The sequence below is a fragment of the Schistocerca piceifrons genome, chromosome 11, assembly GCF_021461385.2.
Source record: "Schistocerca piceifrons isolate TAMUIC-IGC-003096 chromosome 11, iqSchPice1.1, whole genome shotgun sequence".
Classification (NCBI taxonomy): Eukaryota; Metazoa; Arthropoda; class Insecta; order Orthoptera; family Acrididae; genus Schistocerca; species Schistocerca piceifrons.
The window spans coordinates 151,187,024-151,214,882 of NC_060148.1; the positions used below are offsets into that span (position 1 = coordinate 151,187,024).

A 27,859-nucleotide genomic window follows, 5' to 3' on the forward strand; every position below is an offset into this window, starting at 1 on the left:
GCTGGCAGATCCTGCTGTCCGAGGAATCAAGAAAATATACAACATTCATTTTCAATGGCAGAAGTTATGAATTTCGTGTACTACCTTTTCAGTTAAATGTGACTGCTGGTGTGTTTATCCCCACTCTAGTTACTGGATAAAGTAACAGAATACGTAGACGATCTGCTGATAGCCACTGCAACGTAGAACGAGCATATTGAGTTACTTGACAGATACTTTACAAGTTCCAGAATGCTGGTGTCACTGCAGATTAGCAGAAATCCAACTTTGAAGTGTACAAAATAAAATTCTTAGGTCATATCATAACCCCTTGCGGTATTGAAGAACATGTCACCTCCTTCTACTGAAAAACAGCTAAAGGCATACTTAGGATTAGCTTGTTTCTTTCGTCGCTTAGTCTCGAGTCAGTTGTTTAACAGTGAAGCATTATGAGCATTGAGCTTACATCGAAAAAACACACCTCGGTGTTGGACAAGCCAGTGCCAGAATGCATTGAATAAAATCAAATATTCTCTAGTAAATGCACAAATTCTGCATATGACCAGAGGCTTTTGTCTGGCGACAGATGCGTCGTTCCCCAGACTAGGAGTTTGCCTGTCCAAGATGGATACTAATGGCAACAATGTTGACATTAGAGTCATAGGGTTTGAGAGTAGGACTCTATCGGAATGTGTGAGATCTTACTCTGCCACTGCCGAAATCGAGGCATTGGCCATAAAATTGTCATGAAAGAAATTTAATTACTATGTGTATGGTAAACACGACAAGTTGTTTTGTGACCGCCAAGCCTTGCGTTCCCTCATGAGACGTAAGTTGTTGCATCAGAGTTTGGCGGTCTGGTAATTGTGTGCTTCAAGAATACGACCTAGAGACCGTTCACATTAGAAGAAACGAAAACTTGGTAGCAGAGGTGCTATCTTGCCAACTGCAGGGATTGCAAGAGTATTCAGAACTTGTTGAACAGGTTACTGAATTTAAAGTACAATTTCTCAGAGAACCTACATACTGGTGGCCATACATGAATATTTGTCTTAATGTACAGGCCTTACTCAATGGAGACAGAGGGTGGAATACAATTATTAAAGAAATAGCTCAGGGACCAGGAAATCCCCATTTTACTTCCACAATGGCATTCTGCTCCAACCTCGTGATACAGGAAAGATGTATTCCACTGGAATACCAAGAGCCTTTGGTAAGGTAACACACTACTCCTGAAGCCACAATGGCATAAACAAATATAATCATAAACTGAAACGTTATTGTTATTTTCCCAAACGGTATATTCACCAAATACTGAGAAAGTGTATAACATGTCAGAAAATGAAACCCATGAATGTAGGTTCTCAGATAAAATTACGTGCAATATTGCCAACTAAACCACTCCAGACCGTGACGATTGACGTCGCGAAACCCCTACCAGGTTCACGTAGGGGCATAAAGTATGTCGTAGCATTTATAGGCGTCGTCACAAAACATGTGAAATTGTATGCTACGAAAACCACTGCTTTTGCTCCTATAATCAAACGCATGGGTAATGATTACATGCCTAGGATAGGAAAGCCTTCAGAAATACTTTCTGACAATACCAGTAATTTCACCAGTGGTAAGAAGAAATCCTTTTTGAAAGTACAAAACATTAAGTAAGTTTTAGTATCACGCTACCACCTGGAAGGGCATTCCACTGAAAATTCAGGGAATTCAATAGATTTATCAGAACTGATAGACCTCGTAGACAGACCAAGAGGATAGAATATATAGAACCCTTCAAGGAAATAATCGACAATTTGCCACACTCATCCACCACTTTTACACCTGTAAAACTTTTGCTAAAGAAACATGAAAATAATGAATGAATTAAATCCCTTCCACGAATGCCTAGATCAGAAATAGCGTGGTGGAAAAATTATATGTGCTGAAGCTTTGTTAGCTCACTAAGCAAAGCTTAGAAAACATAAATATGATAAAACGTTGGGTAAGGTATAAAGGAACCGAATTGGGAACAGTGTTACCAAAACCAGTTTTTAAACAGTCCTTGTTGAAAAAGAAGAATAAGAAGTGGTAGCTGAAGTAAAATGGTCTATACAAAATTGAGGACATTCCTCATGAAGGAAGATATTTATGAGCAAACTTCCTACCAAATAAAAATACCAACATAAACATCTCAAGAAATTTATTTCATAAATGTAACATTTGCATTGTATATATATGTGTAAATATTTCATTTCTATTTTATGCACATAGTTGAATTATTTGTGGGAACGGATGTCTCAAAGCAGATATATGGACATTGTAAAGACAAGATGAACCGCAACTAAAGAACTAAAAAATTACTGTCAAAACTCAGTTTTACTTGTAGAGCCATAACCTGTGTTGTAAAGATACCTCACATAATAAATTGTAAATTGTAGTATAGTTTTCTAAACGGACTTTATAGACACTATGTTAGTTTTAAGATTATTAATTTATGCTTTAGGTACAAAATATATGATTAGTTGTAAATAAGTGTGCACTATTCATATCAGAAGTACATGTCCTACAAGCTAAAGGTAAAAGTTTTGAATAATAGTATATGTACTCATGTATATAAGTACTAAAGGACATATTTTCTGTAGGATGATGTCCTATGTCAATGCCTTAGCCAACAGGCAAGGGGCTCATGTCCTCTATCTTGAAATTAAACTATATGCTTATTTTGGCACTTACTGACGACCTGGGGTATTAGTTTTCCATTTTAGAGTTGTTTTTATGTGTGCATTCTTATCAGTATGGTACAAGACTGGAAATTGCCCTTGAACCGGGTTTTCCTTGGAATACAGAAATAAACTGGTAGCCAAATACGAACAAAGCAAATACATGTAATTAAGGCCACACAACACATAAAATAATGGCCAAAGAGTTTGCATCGCGAATTTTCAAAGATATTGCAAAAACTGATATAATTAACGTTCATGTGCAGCCGTGTTCCAATGTAAATGTTAAGCAGTGTAATTGACTCAAAAGACTGTATGTAACTGCAGATGAGTAACAAAACGAATACCAAAGTCAGTGTTATTAAAGACTTTCAGAGAGAGCCATAGTAAGTGGGCTTTATGTACAAATAAACAAAACTGTGCAACTGAACTCGCCTGTTGGAAAAGTGAAAATACTAGTGCTGCAAAGTGTGTAATAACATTGACGCTTAACTTCAGTAAAGTGTTCAATTGCGTGCAGGTGCAGCATCCTGTATGCTGCAGCATCCATTTTCAATAAGTTACCACAAGAATTTAAAAATCTTAGCAGCAATCCACGTGCTTTCGAATTGAAACTGACAGGTTTCCTCATGAGGCACTCCTCTTCTGTCGAGGAGTTCCTTGAAAAATTAAGCTGATTATTGTTGTATTGCTGATTGCGTTTACTGAAACTTATGGCATGGCTTTTTTCGGGTTCATAAACATTTTATTTTTACTTTTTATTATCTTTATGTTGTAATTTCATGTACTGACACGTTCCATATTCTTGAATATTTGCCCCTCAATTTGGTTCTAGAGAACTTGACATGTAAATAAATAATAATAAAAAAACTCTTAGGTAAAGCACAAGTAGCTGTTCTAGGGAACTCACCCTGCTACGAACCGAGTGTATATAGAGTGCAACGCAAACCATACCTCAACAATGTTCCATATGAAGCTTTGGAATGTTGATGTGGAATGCGAGCTACGTGATTGCTCAGTACACGCAGCAATTCAAAACATAGACTTGTTACTGCTAAGCTATGAAAGCTGTTTTAGTGCAAATAGTGGTAGCATGATATGTCAATAAATAAACTGCAATGCTCATTGCAAACAAATAGCAATCATGATGCAATCGAAAAGAAGTGACAACATGGACAATAATACAGGTAGCAAAAGCTGACTGCAGCATCCCAACTACAAACAATTGTGTTAGATGTTGTAAAAATGTGATAATTCTTAATCATAATCAATTCTGTAAAGATTTAAGATTTTGATTTGTGAGAAAGAACATTTATTACAAAAACACATAATGTGACCTTTAAACGAAAAAGCTGTGTAACAGACTCTTGCACAAAAGAACTGTTTAAAAACTGAATGTTCTATGTAATAATTCTGCTTGACATGTATTATCATGAACGTTTTATCGAATTCAGAATCTAATGTGTTTTCAAAATGACATGACAAAATACCTATGAATTTCTGTAATATTTGTACTGTCTTGTAACATGTTACATATTATTGTACTTTGCTATCCTAATTTCAAATGATTTTCAGTTAAAAAAGTAGACTGAGGAATGTAAAACCATCCCTTGGTTTTTTACCTTGTATTCCTTGGGACCGCATCTGAATAGATGGAGTAGTAATTACAGTTGGGTACAAGTTAGAACACTGGCTTCAGTCAAATAACATGGGCAATAGTAAAGTGTAAATGTAAATGTACTCAAATTATTGCCCTTTTTCTGAAATGAAAGAAGTGATATCCGTGTAGCATGTAAAACTGAATTTGTGCCCATGTACTACGAAAACAACAAATAAAGTGACGTTAGTTAAATGCTGATGTCCAACAGTCAAAACAGTATCATCTCAACATTTTGGGGTATTTTATAACGTCCCCAACTTTTACACGAAATTTACCCAAAGTAATGTAACTATGCTAGACACCTCTAGATAATACATCGATAATCATACGAAGATCATAACGTGTAAGTAGTATAAACAGTCCTCAAACAAGGGTGCCGTTCTCTTTCGTTTTCTACTCTGCTCCTTTGCTCTTTTCTTTCTGCCATTGTGTTTGTCTCTCTCAGTTGGCTTGATTCGCATTACGCAGTTAATTATATGGATTTGAAGAATCTGAAGATCTTTCTTAGATTATTACTTACTTATTTGCAACTGTTATTAGAAATCAGAAAAGCAAGTGCGTACTTTTGAATGTCTCTCATTTCATTTAGAGGATCTTTTGTTTTCAATATTATGCTGTATGAAATAGGGTAAATTGACTTTTATTTCCTTAAAATATACTGTTAAAGTTTAATCATATTTCATTTATAAACCTGTCCTCCCATTACAGATTCTCAATTTTGTGTGTTTTCTTGGAAGCTGTTCTTTTGATTATTATATTTCATGCGCCATGGTCTTTTGTTTGTGAAATACGATAGAACCTGCAGTCATTTTAATATCACAAACTCCGATGATCAGTTTAATACTAATTTTCGCAAGAATACATATTTCAATTCACAGTCAGTAATAAATTTTACCAAAAGATTTCCTCTCCAAGCCAAAGCTGTGGGTCATTTGCTACTTTCAGAAGACATTGCATTAAATTATGTAAAACTTCTGAATTAAGTTAATCATTTAATGAAATAAGCTGCAGTTTCTTTTAACGTAGCCGCCATTGCTTCTCATTATGGTGTAAAAATAGTTCACAACCTGAAGTGATCTTTCGTATTGTGTATATAATGCTTACAATTTCATGTTTGTAATCACGTGTATTTTCTGTTCCATGTATGAAACACATAACTAATGTCTGCAATTGAGAAGCATAAGGAGAGCGAACCAAAAAAAGGAATAACAAAAGTAAAAGCACGATAAGAAGTCGTAACTGAAAGGTATGGGAAAACAGTGTTTATCACGCTAGAAATACGACAGTGTAATTTTGACAGCACAGTGTCTCCCCCCGCCTTTCTCTGTCTCTCTCTCTCTCTCTCTCTCTCTCTCTCTCTCTCTCTCTTTCCTCCTTATTTTTGTAACGTCCAGCGGAGTAAGACTACAAACTATAAAAACTACACGAACGTAACCTGCAAGACAACTCAACAACATTTTACTGCATCTCTTTCTCCCGATATATCGGATCAAATAACATTTGCGTATTACCATCGACCATAGTGGTGATCTCATTAAATAATATGTATTTGTGCACTGGAGCAGGCCATCAGTGATTGAAGTCGCTCCCATGGACCTGTGTACACTACTTATCTCCTTGTTGTACCTCCCTGCAAGTTGCAGTGGGGATGAAGTCAGCATGCATAACTTTTCCAGACTTTTGAGTTCCCATCAACTGCAGCACTACACGAGTCTGCTGACACATTCTATGACGTATCGGTGTCAGACACTGAAATGTTTCCAGGCTTCGAGTTTTCACTATATCCTTCACATTCTGCGCTCATAGAGTCTCACATAGATACAGAACGACTATTACTATACTTTCAGCTGTGTAGTTCGATTGATTTCATGCTCATTAAATCGGAAATGGATGCATGTAGATCATCAGAAATAGGCATATTCGTATGAATTTTTTTACTAGGTTGATGTATATTACATGTGTAAAATCAAAGCACGCTTGGTTATCTTAGCAATATGAGCATATTCATATAGAAGAAATGTGGAGACTATGACCTAAAAACGGCAAAAAAGTACTAAAAGTGACGGAAAGTACATATAAACTAAGGAGAGATACGACAAAGTGCGGGAAAATTGAGGGAGAATGAGAGAGTACTTACGTGTCTGTTTACTGCTGGCAAGTTCTTATTCATGGAAACGTGTGTGTGACAGCAAAAGAGATATGAGAAAAAAATCGGAATGGAAGCACTGTGGCTCAGGGAAACAGTGATCATCGACAACAATAAGACAGCCTGAGTAGACTGTTTAATATGGATGGCATAGAAATGTGGAGAAACAATATTAAATATGTCAGATCAGAAGCCCTGGTGTGACCACAAACTTACCTGTAACCTTATAAAAGACATCATATTTGCGTCAGTGACTGTAACACTTTATTTAATTTCACAATTGTAATTTCGGCCTTAGGCCATTATCAAGTGAGATGTTATGGCTTTAAGCCATGTCAACCTCAAATAAGCTGACACATTTATATGCCATTGTCATTACAATTAAATACACTGATGACTTTGTTACATAGTGTAAGCACACATTCCCATATGCCATGAAACAACAATGTTCATTAGCCCATCACTAATCACTTATGCACCAAACTGCAGCGGCAGATTACTGTTTACGGGCTACTGGTAGCCTGATGGGCTAATGAACATGTGTATCTACAGACTTTGTTGTTTCATGGCATATGGGAATGTGTGCTCACACTATGTAACAGCATCAAGAAAAGTATTTAATTGTAATGACAACGGCATATAAATGTGTCAGCTCATTTTAGGTTGATAATGGCCCATTTTAAGTGCAGAATGTTGTAGCCTTAGGAGCGCATGTGTTTATGTTCTCTCTCTTACCAATACCTTCCAGGTACCGATCCTAGACTCCATAACAATACTCTAGAGTTGATAATCGTTTCTTGCTCTTCTTAAGTGTCTGCTATTACACCATGGCACTTTCACTTACTATACATCGATAAGGAGTGCTAAGCTCCTCGACATGGTCGCATCCCGAGAAATCTCGTGCATTTGGAGGAGTTAGGACTCGGAAAGCTCCACTCAGTCATGAGACGTGGAGTGTAGCGGTCTTCTTCTGATTGGTTGCAGATTAATTCGGTAATGGTGCTGCAGGACAGGTTGGTCAGTGACAGTGGGAGGAAGGTCTTTGATTCTCTAATTTTACCCTAAGACAGTGATAATGCTCTGTGACCCTCATACGAAGAGAGGTAGATCGTAAATTAAGCACTATGCTCGAGGTGTTAGAAATATATAGAGCGCTGTCTGGTATACTTCGACAATTTATGTGTTCGAGAATTAACACTGAAAGGACGTATTGAGTAGTCATCTATATACATTTGCAATGGTACTCGCAAAGTAGAGAAGGGGTGGTTTAGCTATGATACTGAAACTGGGGGAGACATGCTCTCACATCATTGGCTGGTGTTGGAGTTACTGTAAAAGTGCTAAACTTGTTCACACTATCAACTGTGATGCTCATTATTGGAGTATATCGATGGTGTCTTTTCCATCCCCTCCGTGCATTGGCATACTGTTGGTTACCACATAATGATTGACTGATACCTCTTGTTTGAGTTGGGGAAAAATTTTTGGTGGATGGATAGCATCTTCTGGGGTGGATAGCACCGAAACGCTGATCGCGTACATGAGTGCAATATGAGGAAATAGTGGATGGGAATGCAGAGACATCGTCTATTGTGTCAGAGTGAGAGACGAGTCTAAATGTAGAGCTCGTGAATCAGCTTCAGACTGTAGTTTTGAAACCCATGCCAAAATCATAAAACTCTTCCAGTTTTTGTGTTATAACTGTCTTCCATTTAAAATCAGCTGATGTGTGGCATGTTATGCTATCCACCATAAGAATATGATTTACACCATCCAATGTCTAGTTTCCTGTGAAAGGCCATGGATCAGAACTTCTTAATGTCGGTTTAGAATGTGGCACAGGCCTCTAAATCGTGACAGAAAAAACGAGATGTTTGGCATTGTACAAAAGCGCGTTAGAAAACAGTGTTTGAAACAACTAAACAGGACCAGAGGGAACGTCTCATGCGATTTAGTATAATCTGTGGGATATGATCATTCACCTAGAGCATAGGTGATCAAACTTTAAAGCGGCCTCTACAGTGCCTATATATTTAATAGGCGGCAGTAGCAGTAGCCGTTTGAGATGTAAATTCGGTGAGGGAGCGGGTATACCGTTAGGAATGCTTGGATGGTTGCATACTGCGCTATTCTACGGAGTATTGCAAAGTCTCTTTCTCAGCGCTGGACCACACTGCAGTTATGCATCATTGCGCCTGCATCGGTGCCTTGATGACTTCTAAATCGTATCAGCTTTTGTAGTTCGTAACTTTTGTTTGTTGGGCTGACTGATTTGAATGGACGTGGATCTGTAGTACTTGTATCTAGTTTGGGGACGTACCACATTGCGTGCATTTCCACCGAATGATTGAAACAAGGTCCTGCTGCAGTAACTCAGGTCGTTCTGTTTCTACATGGGTTGCAGAAGATGGTGGATATGTCTAGCTCCGACTTCTGCTCAGTTCCGACTTAAATGGGAACGGTCACATACGGGAAGCTGTAGAAATGGGAGCAGTTGCAAGATGCGTAGGGGGTGACTAAAACCATGTTGGAATTTTACTGTAGCAGCTAGGCTCAGGGACAGGTGACTCGTTTTGAGATATGGAAGTGTCAGAAATATGATTGAGTAGTGGTTGTAATCATTAAAGGAGTTGTCAAGACTCAATTCCAAATCATGGATATTATTTCTAGCAGATAGCGTTACACTAGAGATCTGCAAAGCTAATGTACATTTTCTTATGACCTCAAGCGGCACATCATCTACTACTACTGTTTGTGTTCCTTCTCAATCAGTCATCGCCTATAACCCAGTGGATGTGTCGCAGAACCTCTGATATTGTCTCAAGAAAGAATGCACTACAAATACTATAGAATTATCTAGCAAAGTTCAATGATTTTATCACAAGGTTGTATCGTGGGCTAATAATACGCGTTCTTACTGTTACCATCACGGAATTTGTCTGGAGGAAAACCACTTCATTCAGAGGTAATGTCGTACCTAGATTTGTAAAGCGGGTATAGCTTTTAACATGGATACTTGTGTGCACCTGTAGAACCAAGACCACTTGTGACAGTAACATACAGTAGTTGTTGCGATCTGGCCGATTACATCTCTCTTTCTAAAACACAGTGGTAGGACTCGCAAGAAAAAACTAATGAGATATGTCCACCCATCGCTAATTTTATCTCAGTATTATTTCGTATCATAGGCAATCAGTTATTGACGAAGTATTATACTTAGTGGTATTGGGGGGGGGGGGGGGGGTGCATGATATGTTCGCATTTGAGCATCAGGCTTATTAAGTATGTGTTCATGGAAAGGAAATGACTATGTCCAGTCGTAAGTGAGGTACAGATATTTCCATTTGCAGAGCCAAAACCTTCAGCAGTGTGTATTTTTGATACTCCGCTCATTGTCGAATGCGATTCAATTGAGACCACGATCCCGTTAACGGCAGCAGGCGTCCGAATGCAGAGGCCTTTTGGAGTGTAGGAATGTATCTGAGTTAACTTCGCCGTCCTCTAGACGACAGAATAGTGAACTAATACTTAGTGTGTGTTGGGCGGCTTTTGTGATCAAGTGGAAATTTGAGAAGATTGCGTATGGAGGTGCGTTTGCGCTGGACTGTTATTCCCTCCCATGTAAATTGTTCGGTTGACTGCTTCTGCTTATTTCGCGCCTTTATTTAGCTGAGAGAAGATCGACTGTGGTGTGTGGAGGACACGTTTGCCGGTTCTCTAGGCATCGGATAGACTTGAGTTGACCTGTAAATTATAGGAATGATTTCGAATCTGTTACATCACCGACATCGGTATTCGAGAGTGGAAATATCAGTTTCCTCTATTTGTTTCTACAGGGTGTTTCAAAAATGAACGGTATATTTGAAACGGCAATAAAAACTAAACGAGCAGCGATAGAAATACACCGTTTGTTGCAATATGCTTGGGACAACAGACAAACTTTCGAAATTACAGTAGTTACAATTTTCAACAACAGATGGCGCTGCGGTCTGGGAAACTCTATAGTACGATATTTTCCACATATCCACCATGCGTAGCAGTAATATGGAGTAGTCTCTGAATGAAATTACCCGAAACCTTTGACAACGTGTCTGGCGGAATGGCTTCACATGTAGATGAGATGTACTGCTTCAGCTGTTCAATTGTTTCTGTATTCTGGCGGTACACCTGGTCTTTCAAGTGTCCCTACAGAAAGAAGTCACAGGGGTTCATGTCTGGCGAATAGGGAGGCCAATCCACGCCGCCTCCTGTATGTTTCGGATAGCCCAATGCAATCACACGATCATCGAAATATTCATTCAGGAAATTAAAGACGTCGGCCGTGCGATGTGGCCGGGTACCATCTTGCATAAACCACGAGGTGTTCGCAGTGTCGTCTAAGGTAGTTTGTACCGCCACAAATTCACGAAGAATGTCCAGATAGCGTGATGCAGTAATCGTTTCGGATCTGAAAAATGGGCCAATGATTCCTTTGGAAGAAATGGCGGCCCAGACCAGTACTTTTTGAGGATGCAGGGACGATGGGACTGCAACATGGGGCTTTTCGGTTCCCCATATGCGCCAGTTCTGTTTATTGACGAAGCCGTCCAGGTAAAAATAAGCTTCGTCAGTAAACCAAATGCTGCCCACACGCATATAGCTGTCATCAATCCTGTGCACTATATCGTTAGCGAATGTCTCTCGTGCAGCAATGGTAGCGGCGCTGAGGGGTTGCCGCGTTTGAATTTTGTATGGATAGAGATGTAAACTCTGGCGCATGAGACGATACGTGGACGTTGGCGTCATTTGGACCGCAGCTGCAACACGGCGAACGGAAACCCGAGGCCCCTGTCGGATCACCTGCTGCACTAGCTGCGCGTTGCCCTCTGTGGTTGCCGTATGCGGTCGCCCTACCTTTCCAGCACGTACATCCGTCACGTTCCCAGTCCGTTGAAATTTTTCAAACAGATTCTTTATTGTATCGCTTTTCGGTCCTTTGGTTACATTAAACCTCCGTTGAAAACTTCGTCTTGTTGCAACAACACTGTGTTCTAGGCGGTGGAATTCCAACACCAGAAAAATCCTCTGTTCTAAGGAATAAACCATGTTGTCTACAGCACACTTGCACATTGTGAACAGCACACGCTTACAGCAGAAAGACGACGTACAGAATGGCGCACCCACAGACTGCGTTGTCTTCTATATCTTTCACATCACTCGCAGCGCCATCTGTTGTTGAAAATTGTAACTACTGTAATTTCGAAAGTTTGTCCTCCTGAAAATGTACTGTTGTCCCAAGCATATTGCAACAAACGGTGTATTTCTATCGCTGTTCGTTTAGTTTTTATTGCCGTTTCAAATATACCGGTCATTTTTGAAACACCCTGTAGTTACTCAGTGGTTTACAGCACGCTGGACCTCGCTAAAGTTTGGGGTTTGTAGAGAAATAATTTCCAGTCTATATCTTGGGAATTATGTTGCGCTAGCGATCGGTAGGATGATGTCTAGCGCTTGATGTCGAGAAGCACCGCGAAAATGGTATAATATTATGTTGATCCATGCGAAAATACGTGTGTTCTTGCAATCACCGAGTCTGGAGACGTGCGTAGAAAAGCGAACAAGCAAGGAAGCACAAACAGTAACGCGTTTGTGCTGAGGGAAAACAGGTGCAATTTAGTACACGTTAGGGAACGTTAGTACATGCTAGTACACGTTATTACACGTTTATGTACGTTAATGTATGTGACACTCTTCCCCTGAAATACACCACTTGGGGTTCATCTTATCATGTAGTCGTTGTAGCTCAATATTCAAGCTACTGTCATCGGTGGAGGAGCAGTGTAATTGAGTAAGAGTCTTTCCGTACTTGACGATATGAATGGCACTTTGCGAGTTTTAGTTGTGTGTGCAATATGGTGGTCAGTGTAAAATAAGCGCTGAAAGTCTCGTCTGCAGAAGGAAAAAAAGGCTGATGGTGCTTCGATACCGGCAGCATCAGTAATTCGGCGGGTAAATTCGATAAGAGCCAAGCATAATGCTCGATTCATTCACATCCTTTGTCTGGGATATAGGAGCCTCTACAAAGTGGTGAGAACATTTACATATGTTGGGAGCAGGAAGACTGTCACGTTTAGGAGCGCTGGGAAGAGTGCATTCGATGTTATTCTGCGCTATTTTCGTAAACAGTTTCTGTTAGGGCAATAATTTTCGTGCATACAAGCTGAAACATCAAGAAAGCGAGCGATAACTATTTCTGGGACACTACACAATTCCCAAGAGGTCGACCTGTCTGTTATTATTTACAAACCCATGTGACTTAAGAATAACACTGAGAACCTTTTAGATGGCGAGTCGCCACATGGACGTTTCTCAGTGAGGTGTCAGTGAAACTGGGGTGGGTACGCAGCTCATATGTTCGGTTAGGGAGAAAGCAGCCTGTGCTATTCTGCTATCAGTGGTAAAGACAAGTGCTGCCCTGAGGTATCTCGCATATGGGGGATGCGCCTTGGAGTTCTGCGACATCGGTATAACCGAGACTGTATACTCAGAAATAGAGGCAACTTTCACCTGCATCCGGTGGCGGCTCGCATTTGTGACGGCTTACACGTCCGGTCGCGTCATCAGTAGCGTCTAGGTGAACACGTATTTAGATAGGAATTTCTCAGGTATAAAATGTGAATGGGATGTCACCGTCTCACGCTTGAGGGCATCTGTACGTGGTTTGACAGCTGACAGCCGCGTCACTTCGTGGTGGTTGCCTCTAACCTCCTGTGTGCTCCACGGGATGGGGCGTAGCGGAGGGTGCTTGCGTGTCAGTTGCATTATTTTGCGAGCGTTCCTGTAGGCTGTGCTATGAGTTATTTGGACAGTTTACGAGTACTGAGTGTGTCAATGCATCTGTGTACTGCATTATTTAGGAGCAGTTTGCATGCCTGTACTGAAATTGTTTAGGAAAATTAGGAGTTGTTTGCGTGTCTGCAGACTGTGTATTGTGATCCCAAGCACATCAAGGCTAGTGTTTTGTGTCAGTGTGATATATATATACTTTATCCCTAAATAAAATGTTCCAAAATAAGTAGAGTGTACTCCTTCCTTACTCTCTCCAGGAGCCCAGTGCAGGCTAAGTCATTTCCGCGCCATTTTCCCCTACAGACCATCATCTTGGAGTTCATCACTGGAGGGAGGACAGCACCATCTGGTGGCAGTCCTTTGTACTAGGTTTGTTGGACTCTAGATCTCGTGGTGGTGAGACTGCCTGCAAAATAAAGACTTGTGTCCAAAGTCATTTTCCCTCCATTATCCCCAATCATCTTGGATTATGTCACGGGAGGGATGACATCACCCTCTGGTGGCAGTATTGCGTACTAGGTCAGTTGGAGTCTAGATCTTGTGGTGGATGTAGTGGCTGAAATCGTTTAAATAAAGACTGGTGTATGATTTCGACAGTTGACGATTAGGAGGCGTGTTTGCAGAGTCTTAGTAGTTTGCATGTCTGTAGGCTGTGTGGTGTGGTCCCAAGCATGCCAGAGCATGTGTTCTGTGATAAATATACTCCATCCCTAAATAAACTGGTCCAAAATAAATAAAGTACAGTCCTCCCTCTCTCCACCAGCCCAATGTGGGCTCAGTCCTTTTCTCACCAATCCCTAGGAAGAGGTAGCCCAAGTGACCTATCTTTCTGCGATTTTCTTAGGATAGTAGAGGTAGCATTATCCTGTTGGAATTTGAACTTCCCGCCATTTTCTGGGGGAGGGGAGGTGAGTTAGGTTAGTGGAGGTAGCCCAATTGACCTATATTCCATCCAAAATTTAAATTTCAAGCCTCGGGGGGCGGGGGCTGGGGCATCTTGGATGACGTCGTATGCTGTGAACACTAGTACACATTAGTGCATGTTAGCAAACGTTAGTTCACATTAGTACACATCAGCCCACCAACATGGATTGGTAGGGGGATGTGGGGATGTCGGTTGAATATCATGGTGGAGGCTTTACGTATTTCATTCCGAGTCCAGGTGGTTGTGGCACTCGCATCATCAGCTTATGTCACAGTAGCGCTCTCTGGCAGTCATAATATGTACTAGACCTTGTGGTGAACACACTGTTTGCCGGCATCATGGATAATGGTACTTGTGTCATAACCTGACATCACAGTAGCCATCTTGGATGACAGAGCCCTCTGGTGGTGCCAATATGCACTAGACCTCATGGTGAAAAGATTGTTTGCGGCATCTTGGATAACGGTACTTGCGTCATCAGCTGATGTCACGGTAGCACTCTCTGGCAGTGGTGTTGTGTACTAAGTCAGTTGGGCTCTGGACCTCGTGGTTAACACAGTGTTTGCCACCGCCATCTTGGATTATGTAACGGATGAGAGAGCCCTCTGGTGGTGGCGCTGTGTACTAAGTCATTTGGGCACTGGCCCTCGTGGTGAACACGCCTGCATGAAATTGTTTACATAAGGACTTACGTCCAAGTTCTTTTCCCATGAATCCTCAGGAGGAGGTGGCGATCGGGTGACTGAGGTTAGTACAAGTGACCTTTTTTCCGCGCCATTTTCTTAGCTTAGTAGAGAAACCCCAAGTGACCTTTGTTTACCCCCAAAATTCAAACTTGGCGCCAGTTCATAGGAGGAAGTGGCGGTCGGGTGACTTAGGCTACTGGAGGCAGCCCAAGTGAGCTATCTTCCCACAATTTTCTTTGTTTAGTAGAGATAAACGTGGTGTGGTACATTATCCTGTTGGAGATTGAACTACCCGCCATTTTTTCTGGGGGAGAGGGGTTAGGTTAGTGGATCATGAACCAAAAATGAGTTTAATATTCTAGTCCCGTGAATGAGGATGTGGCAGATATTAATCTGATAGTAACATATTTTTCTACCTTATGAGAGCATACTTAGGAGAAATATATACTGTGCTACAGTGTTGTACAAGATTTTCATAACAAGTGAGGTGATGGTGTTGGAAACCTCACAACTTATCCATTTTGTGGAATGATGGTGACATGAACTGTTGTCTGTGGCCCATTGTAATGTGTACCAGGCAGTCAAACCAAGTGGGTCATGTAGAAAGAAAAGTCTTGGCTGGTTTTTCTACAGAAAAGTACATAATTGGAGTCATATCAGCCCAACAGGTGTATCTCTCAGTTTCCTTGAGAACTTACCAGAGCTCTTCTGCTGGAGGCAGTAGTCATATAAATCCAATGTGTACATAGGAAAAAAGGCAGTGTGGAATCAGAAAAACGGCCGATTGGCCAATGTACATAGTGGTAGCTTTTGCTGTCTGAAGTGAAACGCATGATCTAGTGCATGATCAACAGCCTTTCCTAGTACTTGGCCAAATGTAGCTGTCCTTGACAAGTTTAATTGTGGTATTAGCTCCAGAGTGACTGTTCTTGTACACCTTGATAAACACTTGCATGTGAAAAACAGCAGCAGACATGATAAGGTGTGGGATGTAGTTGAGATGTACTAAACCACAATGAAGTTTTTTTTCTCCCTTAAAATACAGATCTTCTGAGCTGAACTGACATGTCTCCACTCACATAAGCTCATCTGTCTGCATGTTGGCTGCTTATTCTGACACATATGTGGCCAATCAATGGTATAACAAATTTCATTGACCTCGAAAAATAGTTGGCCACCATCTTTTCAGTCCCTTTAACATGTCTCACATCTGTGGAAAATTGACTAATAATTCTAACTGCCAAAACCACGTCAGGGAAAGGCTTCCTTAGGCTATGTAAAATCAAAAGTGGTGGGCTTGTTGTCTGCATTAACTGTATGTAGTATACAACGATAACCCGAAAACAGCATCACTTGAAAGGGTAAAAACAGCTTACCTGTTACACAGTGACCAATTACCAATTTAGCACCAATTTCGTTCGTTACAATAAGGGATGAGCAATTACATCGAACCACAGATGGCAGCCACACCTACACCAACATACTCTACTGATGACACCATTCATGCTACACAGTCCCTGACAACTGTTTGCAAAAGCATAGGTCATCAAGTTGGCCACAAATTCCCATACTTTTTGAAGATTTGACATGCTACAGAAGAGGGTGGGGGCGACTTGTGATACTAGATGTGTCTCGAGGTTGACATCCAGTATTTGTTGGGCACGTTGCATCTCTGTTATGTGTGCAGCAAACTATCAGCTCTTGTTGGTAGATGTTAATGATGGATGCATATCTGCAGGATGTGAACCAATTTTGGTTTTTGTTTAGCATTCTTATGTGTGTGATGTTCATTATGGTTAAAATATCTACAAGTATGAATAATGATATGTGGTAACAGTAAGTAAATTACATCTCGTAACACTCTGGTGAGTTTAATCATTTGTTACCATTACCTAAGAAGCACTTGATGTGTAACAGGTGATTAAGATTAATATTTCATTACAGTATTTGGCTGGAGTACACATATGGGGTTGGTAGCTCTTGAATTGTGTGCTGATGGAAATTTATTGATATTGGTCACAGGCAAATGGATGGCAGTATATGGAAGCCAATAAGAATCGCTTAATATAATTATTCCTTTCAGTAGGTGAAATGAATTGATTGTTTTAGTTTTAATATGCAGAGTGCCAAAATAACTTATACGTTTCTGGTTATTATGAATTTTAGGGTGGGCTACTGATTTTCTTAGTTGTTTGATAAATGGAAAAATCTAGATGTAGTGCCACAATGACCTGTAATGAAGCCTGAGGCCTAGGTTAGGGCTGGAGTTTGATCACTTTACCATGAGTTGGTGAAGCCAACAAATGTGAATTGAAGGAAATATAGGTGTGCTGACAGATTGATCTGCAGAGTACTAGTAGTGCAAGACCTTGAAACATTGGAACGTGACAGTTCAGTTGTGAGCTACAAAGCCAATGAAGCTCAAGACAGAAGTACGACTGAAATAAAAAACTGATGTGTGCTGTAGCCTGAGATATATGTTTCACATCACAGTAATCTACCTGTGTGTCTTATTTACGATTTGGTTAAAAACTGTGACTAAGTGATTAAATTGTAACATAAGAGAATAAAATACCAGCTAACTTTCCTTAGGGGCCATAGAAAATTCCGAACGAGCTTCTAGATTTGCAGTTGACAGCTGGCTTTGTAAGTGCACTTTCATCCAGTGTTTTAGTTAATATGTATTTGCCTGTCTGCTGTCATGCAAAAAAAAAAATGACATATGCCATCTAAACAGTGATTTTTGTTTTATTGTGTCTAGTATCAGCAGGTAACTTTTGCCACTAATTTAGTAGAGACTACAGTAAACTTCAATTTGGTGTATAATTGGCATATAAATCTCTCAATAAATGAAACTTCATTTTATATGTAAACTATACTGAGCCTAGTATGAGTAGATTGTGGTATGTATTTTGCACTACGCTTGAACATGAGTACTTTTTTAAACACTGCAGAAGAAGGAAACCTATAGCCTTGACAAGAAAAGGAAATTAGGTAAGTCAGTATAAATGTAGCTGATGTTGCAACTTTCTATTATTGGGTTTTTATACTAATTAGTTAATGAATAGACATTCTTTTAACATATTCTCTGAGCAATCATTTTGCAAGTATGAAATGTAAACAAAATTTTTGTTAAGGGGCAAAATATATTTTAATTTTGTGAAAGGAATCTGATTCTATACTTCAGCAATTACTTTCCTTACCAAGGAGTGCCAATAATTTTAGAAAACACTGAGTACAGGCACATAGATATTTACATTACTGCACAACTATTAGTATTTTAAGATTTCTTAACTCCAGCATAATAAATTCATTTTCGATTTTCGGTTACAAATGTTAGAATGAAGTGGCAACATAAAATTTATTAGTGCTTTCAGATGCTTAAAGCTTAATTTGAACTGACATCAGATCCCATCAGAACGAAAAACTGTTCTTATAAACACAAACGACGATTTACTACGAAATATCCTAAGCATAGCATTTGCAACTTCCGAAAATTCTCGAAACTGCATTTTGTTTCAAGTTGATATACATTTAAATTCTGGGTGAAAGATTTTTTGAATGAGGATAACATTGCTAAAATGGGATCAAGCTTGCTTTACTTGAATTTCTTTAAAATCTGATAGATGCTTCCAGATAAAATGTTAAGCTGAGATATCATACCTTAATACACATTAAACTACTCCAAGGCTATGGCCTCTATTTTGTTCATAATATATTTTGTAACTTAGTATTTTTTGTAATATTTTTTCTATTGACAGCTGGCCGGGGTGGCCGAGTGGTTCTAGGCACTACAGTCTTGAACCGCGAGACTGCTACGGCCACAGGTTCGAATCCTGCCTCGGGCATGGATGTGTGTGACGTCCTTAGGTTAGTTAGGTTTAAGTAGTTCTAAGTTCTAGGGGACTGATGACCTCCGAAGTTTAGTCCCATAGTGCTCAGAGCCATTTCTATTGACATTTTCAAATATTGATGGCTGCTTTGAATAAGGTTATTCTTACTAGTGTAGTCATTGTGTCTTTAGCTGCTGTACAGTTATTCATAGTATTTCAGCCTATCTCTACAGCCGCTAAAAATATCCTCACATTAGTACAATAACTAGGTTACTCTATCTTTTGCACGTTTGAGTCATCATTATTACTCTTCCCTCTGCTATAACTAGATATCTCTCAGGATTTACTGTTAGATCACAATACTCACTTCAACAAATATGCAAATATTATATCAATGAGTATTTCTCTGCTACAAATAGCTATCTTGAATTGCCCCGGTGTTCCTTAATAAGAACTGTGAATGATATGATAACTGTAATGGCAACAAAGTTTGGTGAGTATTTTTCCCCATTCTTTATGGTTTTGTCCTGTTTATGTCATAAAGAGTGAAAAAATCGTGGGTGTTTGTTTGGTTTCAGAGTTCTCTTGTAGTACTAATTTGTTAGTTATGAGTTCCAGAGGGAAAATATGATGGAATTTGTTCTATAGAATTTGCAGTCTCTTGCTTGTATGTATAACAATATTCTTCTGAAATACTGTAGCTTTGAAATCAAATTTCAATACTTTATTTCTCTTTTCTGTTTCCTTCATTTTCTATGGATGCAGAGTGGAAACATTTTTTTTTTTAATTTTGTCAAGCTGAAGAGTAAGGAAAGTTTGAAATATAGAATGCACAATATACTAGAATATGTTTCTGTTCTTCTGTAAGTACTCTTGATTCTTCATGTTTCCTGTGTGAGAAACCTCTCATATCAGTCACTTTCCCTATAATTTCCTTGCCAGTGACAACAACAATGATTCATATTCACCATCAGATATTTCTCCTTCTATTTTGGAATATCAACTAATATCTGGTCATGAATCAGATGAAGAGCTACAAAAATTAAAACCAACTGATGGTAACAAAGTTCAGAGCTATTGTAGACAGCCAACGAAGGTGACATTACTGACGTTCACCCCTTTAAACAACAGAATTTAGAGACATAGGAGAAACACTTTCAAGGACAAGCAACGCCATAAAAAATATAAAAACATTGATAACTCAGGGATATAAATGTTTTCAAAATCAGATACCAGTGCAAAGAATCGTACATTTCATTCAGGGAACTCCATGTTCCAGGAGCTTACATGAAAGATCCATGTTGAGACAACTGCAGAAGTAAATGTCATAAGAAGAATGTCCATGCAGAAAGGCTCAACATTTTAAAAGATATTACAAATTAGAGATGTATAAAAAAAGAGACTTTCTTTGCAGTAATTCAAGCAAGATCTTTAAAAAAGCTTTCACATGAGTGAACTCCAAAAGAAACTTCACTGTTATGTTCTACTTCCTATGAAGAACAGAATGAATTGAAGACTACAGGACCATGTTTCTGAATAAACTTGGAATCTGTTCAGGTGTTGTGGTAACAGCGATGAAGAAAAGAGCAGTCGAAAACACCAGTGAAGAAGGCAGAAGAACCATCATCTAAGGAAATTTAATTGACCAGAAATTTGGGATGGTGTGAGGAATCAAGCTGAAAGTTTTTCAGATGCCTAGTCTTACTACTTAAACAATGGAAAAATAATAAAATACCTCAGATTGTCACTAAAACATCACACTTATACAAATCTGTGCGTACAGACCATATTTACAGAAAGACAATTTCAGAGAATTATAGTCTCTGTTTTCATCATCCCAAAAAAAGATCAGTGACGTCTCTACATTGCCTAGAGTACCGCTGGGGTCAATAAAGGAGCACTGACACCTAATTATAGTGCTCAACTTTTAGAAACAGACAGTGTTCGAGAGGAGAAGAAACAAGAGATGGAGTGAGCCCAAAACTTATATAGGGCATCTGTAAGCTGAAACTTCTGTTTCCAGCAAGTTTTGTTGACAGCAACTGATCCCATTAACAATGGTTTGTTTTATAAGCAGCGACTGAATTTTTTTAATTTTTTAGACAATGACATAAAGTCAAAACAAGAAGAGTGTTTCATGTGTTCAGAAATACAGGGAAAACGAGGAAGATATGAGATAGCAAGCTATTTGTATGGATGTTGCTATTTTTATGGATGTTGAAATCTCTACCTGCAATGGTAAAGCTCATTTTAGAGATTGTTGTGGAAGACAGAATCCCAACAAATTTGCTGATGTGCTTGTCCGGTATTCAGGATATATCTAATCTAAAATTAATCAAACACTAGAAGATCTAACCTAGAATTAATGAAACACTGGAAAATCTAACCTAGAATTCATTGATTTAAAATTCATGTTTATTCATCACAATGAAATGTAATGTATCTCATTGCATTTGGCAGTCACTACAGAATTTTAAAACAAGTTGGTAAAAGTGGTCTGGGCTGCTGACTGGAATGTTGTTGCTGAATATGCGAGAAGAAGGGGGTAACAAACCTAATATTGTTCGTGAAACAACCCATGAGAAGGTTGTCAGTTGACAGTATCATGCGATTTGTTACGATGCTATTCAATCTGTATATTGAGCAAGCAGTAAAGGAAACAAAAGAAACGTTCGGAGTAGGTATTGAAATCCATGGAGAAAAAATAAAAACTTTGAGGTTCACCAATGACATTGTAATTCTGTCAGAGACAGCAAAGGACTTGGAAGAGCAATTGAACGGAATGGACAGTGTCTTGAAAGGAGGGTATAAGACGAACATCAACAAAAGTAAAACGATGTAGTCGAATTAAGTCGGGTGATGCTGAGGGACATAGATTAGGAAATGAGACACTTAAAGTAGTAAAGGACTTTTGCTATTTGGGGAGCAAAATAACTGATGATGGTCGAAGTAGAGAGGATATAAAATGTAGACTGGCAATGGCATGGAAAGCGTTTCTGGAGAATAGAAATTTGTTAACATCGAGTATAGATTTAAGTGTCAGGAAGTCGTTTCTGAAAGTATTTGTATGGAGTGTAGCCATGTATGGAAGTGAAACATGGACGATAAAAGGTTTAGACAAGAAGAGAATAGAAGCTTTCGAAATGTGGTGCTACAGAAGAATGTTGAAGATTAGATGGTTAGATCACATAACTAAAGAGGAGGTATTGAATAGAATTGGGGAGAAGAGGGCTTGTGGCACAACTTGACCAGAAGAAGGGATCGGTTGGTAGGACATGTTCTGAGGCATCAGGGGATCGCCAATTTAGTACTGGAGGGCAGCGTGGAGGGTAAAAATCGTAGAGGGAGACCAAGAGATGAATACACTAAGCAGATTCAGAAGGATGTATGCTGCAGTAAGTGCTGGGAGATGAAGAAGCTTGCACAGGATAGAGTAGCATGGAGAGCTGCATCAAACCAGTCTCAGGACTGAAGATTACAACAACAACAACAACAATGAAAGGAGATGTGATCAGGAAACCAGTTAGATGGGTAAGACCGAATGTTGTGGTGCAGTGGTTAATATACTGGACTCGCAATTGGGAGAACTATGTTGTAAACCAGTATCTGACCATACAGTTTTAGATTTTCCGTGACTTGTCTAAATCGCTCCAAGCAAAAGTTGGAATGTTTCATTTGAAACGGCACGGCCGATTTCCTTCCCCATCCTTAACACAGTCCGAGCTTTGCACTGTCTGCAATGATCTTGGTGTCGATGGAACGTTAAATCTAATCTTCCTTCCCTCTTCGGATGGGAATGTCATAAAACAGCGTCCATTTGTTAAGCGATTTAAAGAAAACTTTGATGAAGAGTTTAGACTCATAACTCTAACAAGAAAACAAGGAAAATCAACAAAACCTCACTGTCAAACGGTTTGTACGTGCTCGTCCTGCCTGTAACAAAGGAAAATTACGACGATGTTATGTCCATGTGCAGATCAGTGCTTCCCACACGGTACAGTGAAGATTTAAAATTCCGAGAAATTTTCAAACGCATTTCTTGAATAACAGCTATTTTAAGTTATTTAGTTGTTATACTAAAATAACGATAAGGATTTACCAGAGGGATGGAATAGGTATTCTACCTTAATTTAATTTTCGCATTTTATCTTTCCGGTTTTACCAAACTCCTCACAGCCCACGGCATAGTGCTTTGTCTTGCTGCAAGATCTTTGGTTTAGCTGGTTTCTTTCAGTGTCAGTGAGTAGTCAGCTGCAAGCTCGTGGTTTAGCGGAAATTTGTGAGATATTCTCTAGGTAATTTTTAAGCGTTTATAAACTGCAAGCTAGAGTAAATTAGCGCGGTACTTCATTTCTAACACAATAACAGTTGAGTTTTACGAGTGTAATAGTTCGCGAATATCTTGTGACGACGCTGTGGAAGCTATGTTTGAGGTTTCTGTCTTTTAAATTTTAATGGGTACATAAGGACGAGATTTTATTCCGTATTTGTGATCACATCACCTATAGTGTGCTTGGTGAAGGTGTACGAATGTTATAAATTTTCAGGTTATGTTCATAACAACTAAATACCCGAGTTATTAGAGCTTGTTTTTAGCCTGTCCGGTAAAATCGCTACGTGTATCTTCGTAAAAGAAATGGCTTAGATTGTGACGTGTTGTCAGGATCAGTTTGTCCATGCAGTGATCTCCGTCATGTACTTCGTGACTGATGAGAAAAGGTGGACAGTGAAATTCAAACATTCGCTATTAGAGGTGGCAAAAAATAACGTGATAGAAATGACCGGTTACTGAGAAGTAACTGTTACTGCGATGACCGTTCCTCTGATACAGGCAGTTATTTCAATAACTGTCTAGTGTCAACAGTGCCTCTCGCCATCTGTTGACCGAAGATCGTAATACGCTCTCCCGTCAATTCATCGGAGATCTGGCTACGAACGGAGGAGAGGGGTAGACCATTTGGAAGGCGTTCTATAGGCCATGGGAATAACTGAGACACTGCGCGCTGTCTGTTTATAAGAGCTGTGTACTTCGTTACTTTTAGCACAAACAGTTAAATTTAATATCCGAGCTGTGGCTGATAGGAACTGCAGTACAGGCATTAACAAGTACGGTCGTTCCCTTGAGCCACCGCCTCATATGTCAATTTAGCTTGAACGGATAGTACAAAGAGAGTTACCGTAAGGAATACGAGCGACTATGGAAATAACTGTCAGAGATCGGTATTTTCCTCTGGCTGTTATCGTTATTGGCTCACAGTTCTCGTTCTCTTGCAGTTATCGGGCTACCATTACAGGTAACCTGGAAGTTGGTAACGGAATAACTGTCTGTGTGTTCCTGATACAGTGACTCCAGTCTTAGACCCCGGTGATATTTCAGAGACGATAGTTACTGGAGCGAACAAATATTTACGTACTTCTTCGGAAATAGCCGCTGGCCATCGCAAATGACAAGAAACATGTTAGAAAGTATAACATAATACAGTTGAATATAATAATTATCTTCATCATTTGCCCGGAGATTGTCAAAATATGTAAATATATTACAGTAACTGCTAATATTTAGAGAACTGATACGCTGTCAGAATAAAACACAGTTACGTACTTTTAATAAATTTATCATACACAGAATACCCGATCTTGACTGTTGCAACCAAGTGCTGGCAAACCTGAAATATAGCAGAATTTTTTGCTAAGCTGGTCTATCAGTCTCTTACGATATTCATCTGCAGACTAGGAGGGGTCAACGGAAGCGTCCGATTCCACCCGTCTGCGTCGACGTAAAGGTGTTGGGGTGTGTGAGTTGGTTTTTGTGTGTGTGTGTGTGGGGGGGGGGGGGCGCTAGCCGATCTAGTTTGAAGTGGCGGGATTTGCTGGTGGTAATTAATTTTTTTTTCCTAGTTGCGATGTTTTGTGTATTTATGGAGTACTGAATGTGATTTAATTTATGTAGGGATGTTTGATTTGTGGATTTTTGGGATTGTGGTTTTATTTTTCGCGGTTGTAGGTGTTGCTTTTTTGGTATCAGTAGTTGTGGTGGTTCTATATAGGTAACCGGAAATGACCGATTCCAATTTTCATAGTTGTAGGTGTTGATGTTCCGGTATAGTCATGTGAGGTTGACCTGTGTAGGTCAAGGGAAATGTCAGATTCCAATTTTCGTACTTTTAGTTGTGGGTATTGGTGTTGTCACCTATGGTTGACCTATATTGTTCAAGGGAAGTGTCCGATTCCTGCAGATTTTTGTTGGTGTACCAGAATGCTGTATTTTTTTCTTTTTGTTCTTCATTTTGTGTTTTGGGATCATGGTGTGTTTTTTTTTACTAGCTTGTCCTCACCCTAAAACCCCCAACTTCCCGCAGTTGTCCCGTTGGTTTGATTGTATTTTTGGTGGGAGATGTTATTGTATTATTTATATGTATCTTCGTGTTTGTTGCATGTGTATGTAGTAATGTCATACACACACTTAAAATAGCCATTTCCGGCATATTGATGACGTCTCAGGTCAAAGTAGACGTGTGGAATCACACACTTCTGTATCAAAGAGTCTTTCAAACACACTGTAAACTGTGCTTTATCTGAAACAGAGTTTTTAATGCTCGCTGACAGTTTATTGAAAAAGCATGTTCCTGAATGTTGGACCACTTTTGGACCAAGGTAAGTAATTTTAGGTCTTTATGTAGATTGCTGTTCCTATTTCTAGTACTGATTGTGTGTTGAGCTATTGGCTGGAAATACTTGTAACAAATTTCATTAAGGAATAATTATACTAGGAAGCAGTGGTTAGAACACAAAGTTCCTTGAACAGGTTCCTACATGATCATCTTGAATTTATACCACAAACAATTTTTATTACATGCTTTTAGATGTGAAAAACTTTTGCTACGTTTGATGAGTTACCACAGAATATGCTCCCTTATGAAATAATAGAGTGAAAAAATGTGGTATGCCCTTCCCAACTGAATTTATTATCGAGTTGTAGCCCAAGAAATGTAACACTGTCAACCTTATCGATCTGCATGCCTTCATACGTTATAAACATGTTGTAGCTGGAGAAATCGAGCAGTTTCCTAATCTCACGTAAAACTTGGATTAGCGTACCCACACTTTCCCCAATAGGACTATCTTTTGCATGACAGGAGTAAACGAATCTGTCACATTGCGTATATTTTTTGTTGTATTACAAGGCTGTACACTTATTCTATTAAGTGAGCAGCACAAGAAATTAAGCTTTGGATTTAACCTACAGTATTCAGTTTTCATATTACTTCACACTTAAAAATGCACGTTGTTAACATTTTACTTAAACAGTGCTGTGGCGAAGGTCCGCATACTTTGTTGCAGCTGCGAAGATAATATTTCTAATAGCGACCGATAACCTACAAACATATAATATGAAACACTAATTATCGTTCTAACATCAACTAAAATGTACCCAGGGTTAATAAGCTAAGGTTATGACACGTTTCATACGACATTCCTGCCATTTCACACTACTCGCAGTTATACTGATAACTAAACTGAAGGATTCCAACTATGTCGTTATTTAACTGTAGCCCCTTGGAGTATTCGGTACTCGCTAGCGTAAAATAACTTGACAGTTATTAATAACAGTTAAAAATAATGGTTATGAAAGAATAACTGCAACTGTGATAACGGTTACTCCAGAATAACTGTTTGGCCCACCTCTATTCGCTATGTTAGTACGGTTATGGTGACTTACTTAGCTGTAATAATTGTGAAGATAATTTGCTGTGATGTAGACATATAGCGGCTCCAGGTTTTAGAGATAACGTAAGCATGTTGTCAAGTGCCCACAGTTACATCATTTCATGCTTTGAGTATGTTCACATGGAAGGAAATGCTGTAATTCTGTTGCATTTTGCTAGTTTTCCCTATGCTTTGGTTACTCGTGTCATTAGTATTCATCTAATCATGTGTAAATACCACTTTGTTGTAGTGTGTAGGTTTTGATGGAGTTCTGTATAAGAATACTGTAATTTAGGAACTGGTGAAATAAGAGGTACAGATTAACTGTAGTTTGTCTAACATAAAGAGTTACATGTCATCAGAACTTAATAGATCATCATAGTTACAATTAGTAGGAAGTCGTTTTAATAAATCAGTTTTGTAAGAAAAAACTAACCACTGTTTAATCTTTATGTTAATCAAGAATGAGAACTTTCGCACTGCGGTGAGCAATCTGTATGTCCAGATTGTCATCATGTCCCTATCAGACTGAAATTAACACAATGAACAAAGTGTAGAATGAATTATTTGGTGTTATTCAGTAATTTTGCTGCAATGTCTTGACCGCTCTGATTGTTTGTAATGCTGAAGTTCGTGCATGCACAAAAAATACACATCTTCCATAATTGTCTCAATAGAAAAGTAGCCATGAGCCAGTGTTAAAGAAAGAGCAGTACCAACTATAAATACTTGGTTTCCAGTGAATGTTACTTTCAGTATTCTCACTCTTCATGACCTGAGAAATGTAAATGAATTTATATCACTGAACCTACTTTTCCTCATCCTTTCTGAATCTGTTTCCTGTGTAACCACCCATTTACTGCACCTATTAGACGAGTGAAAATACTGCCTTTGAGCTGTACTTCATGGTAACAACAGAAACTGAGTACCACTGTTCGTATATGATTGCTTTTTTTTCAGATTGCAGAACTAAGCAATGGACCAGGAGCCAGCTACGTGGATAAAAAAAGAGGAAACGGACGAAGTAAAAACAGAGTTACACTCCATGGTAAGTGGCTTACTTGTATTTCTTAACAGTGTTTCGTCAATTTCTGTGTGCAGTATGGTGGGTGAGTACATAAAATTGATGTCATGCTGCTGGAAACACGAGTAATTCTGTTTACTAAACAACTGATGAACTTTCACTCCTAAATATGACGTTTTGCACAGTGCATTGAACTAAGCCTGTTATTAAACCTCACAGAAATCAGCAAGAGTTTTAATTTAATGTTAAGTAAACATGGAAAACTTTTTAAATGCACAATTCAATTATACTGATAACGTGGTTGCCATAAAGTGGGTATATTCTGCTCTGACACGCTTCTTTTAAATGACAGCCTTAATG

General features: G+C 39.1%; 1 protein-coding gene across 4 annotated transcripts in view; it reads left to right on the forward strand.

The window, feature by feature from the left end:
- The first annotated feature begins 22,991 nt into the window (after positions 1-22,991).
- LOC124720486 overlaps positions 22,992-27,859 on the forward strand; it is a 112,969-nt gene continuing 108,101 nt past the window's right edge. For all 4 annotated transcript variants that reach the window (XM_047245849.1, XM_047245846.1, XM_047245847.1 and 1 more), the window contains exons 1-2: positions 22,992-23,063; positions 27,436-27,523. In XM_047245849.1, the coding sequence (XP_047101805.1) occupies positions 27,452-27,523 (72 nt within the window). In that variant the 5' untranslated portion in view covers positions 22,992-23,063; positions 27,436-27,451. The remainder of the gene's footprint in view (positions 23,064-27,435; positions 27,524-27,859) is intronic.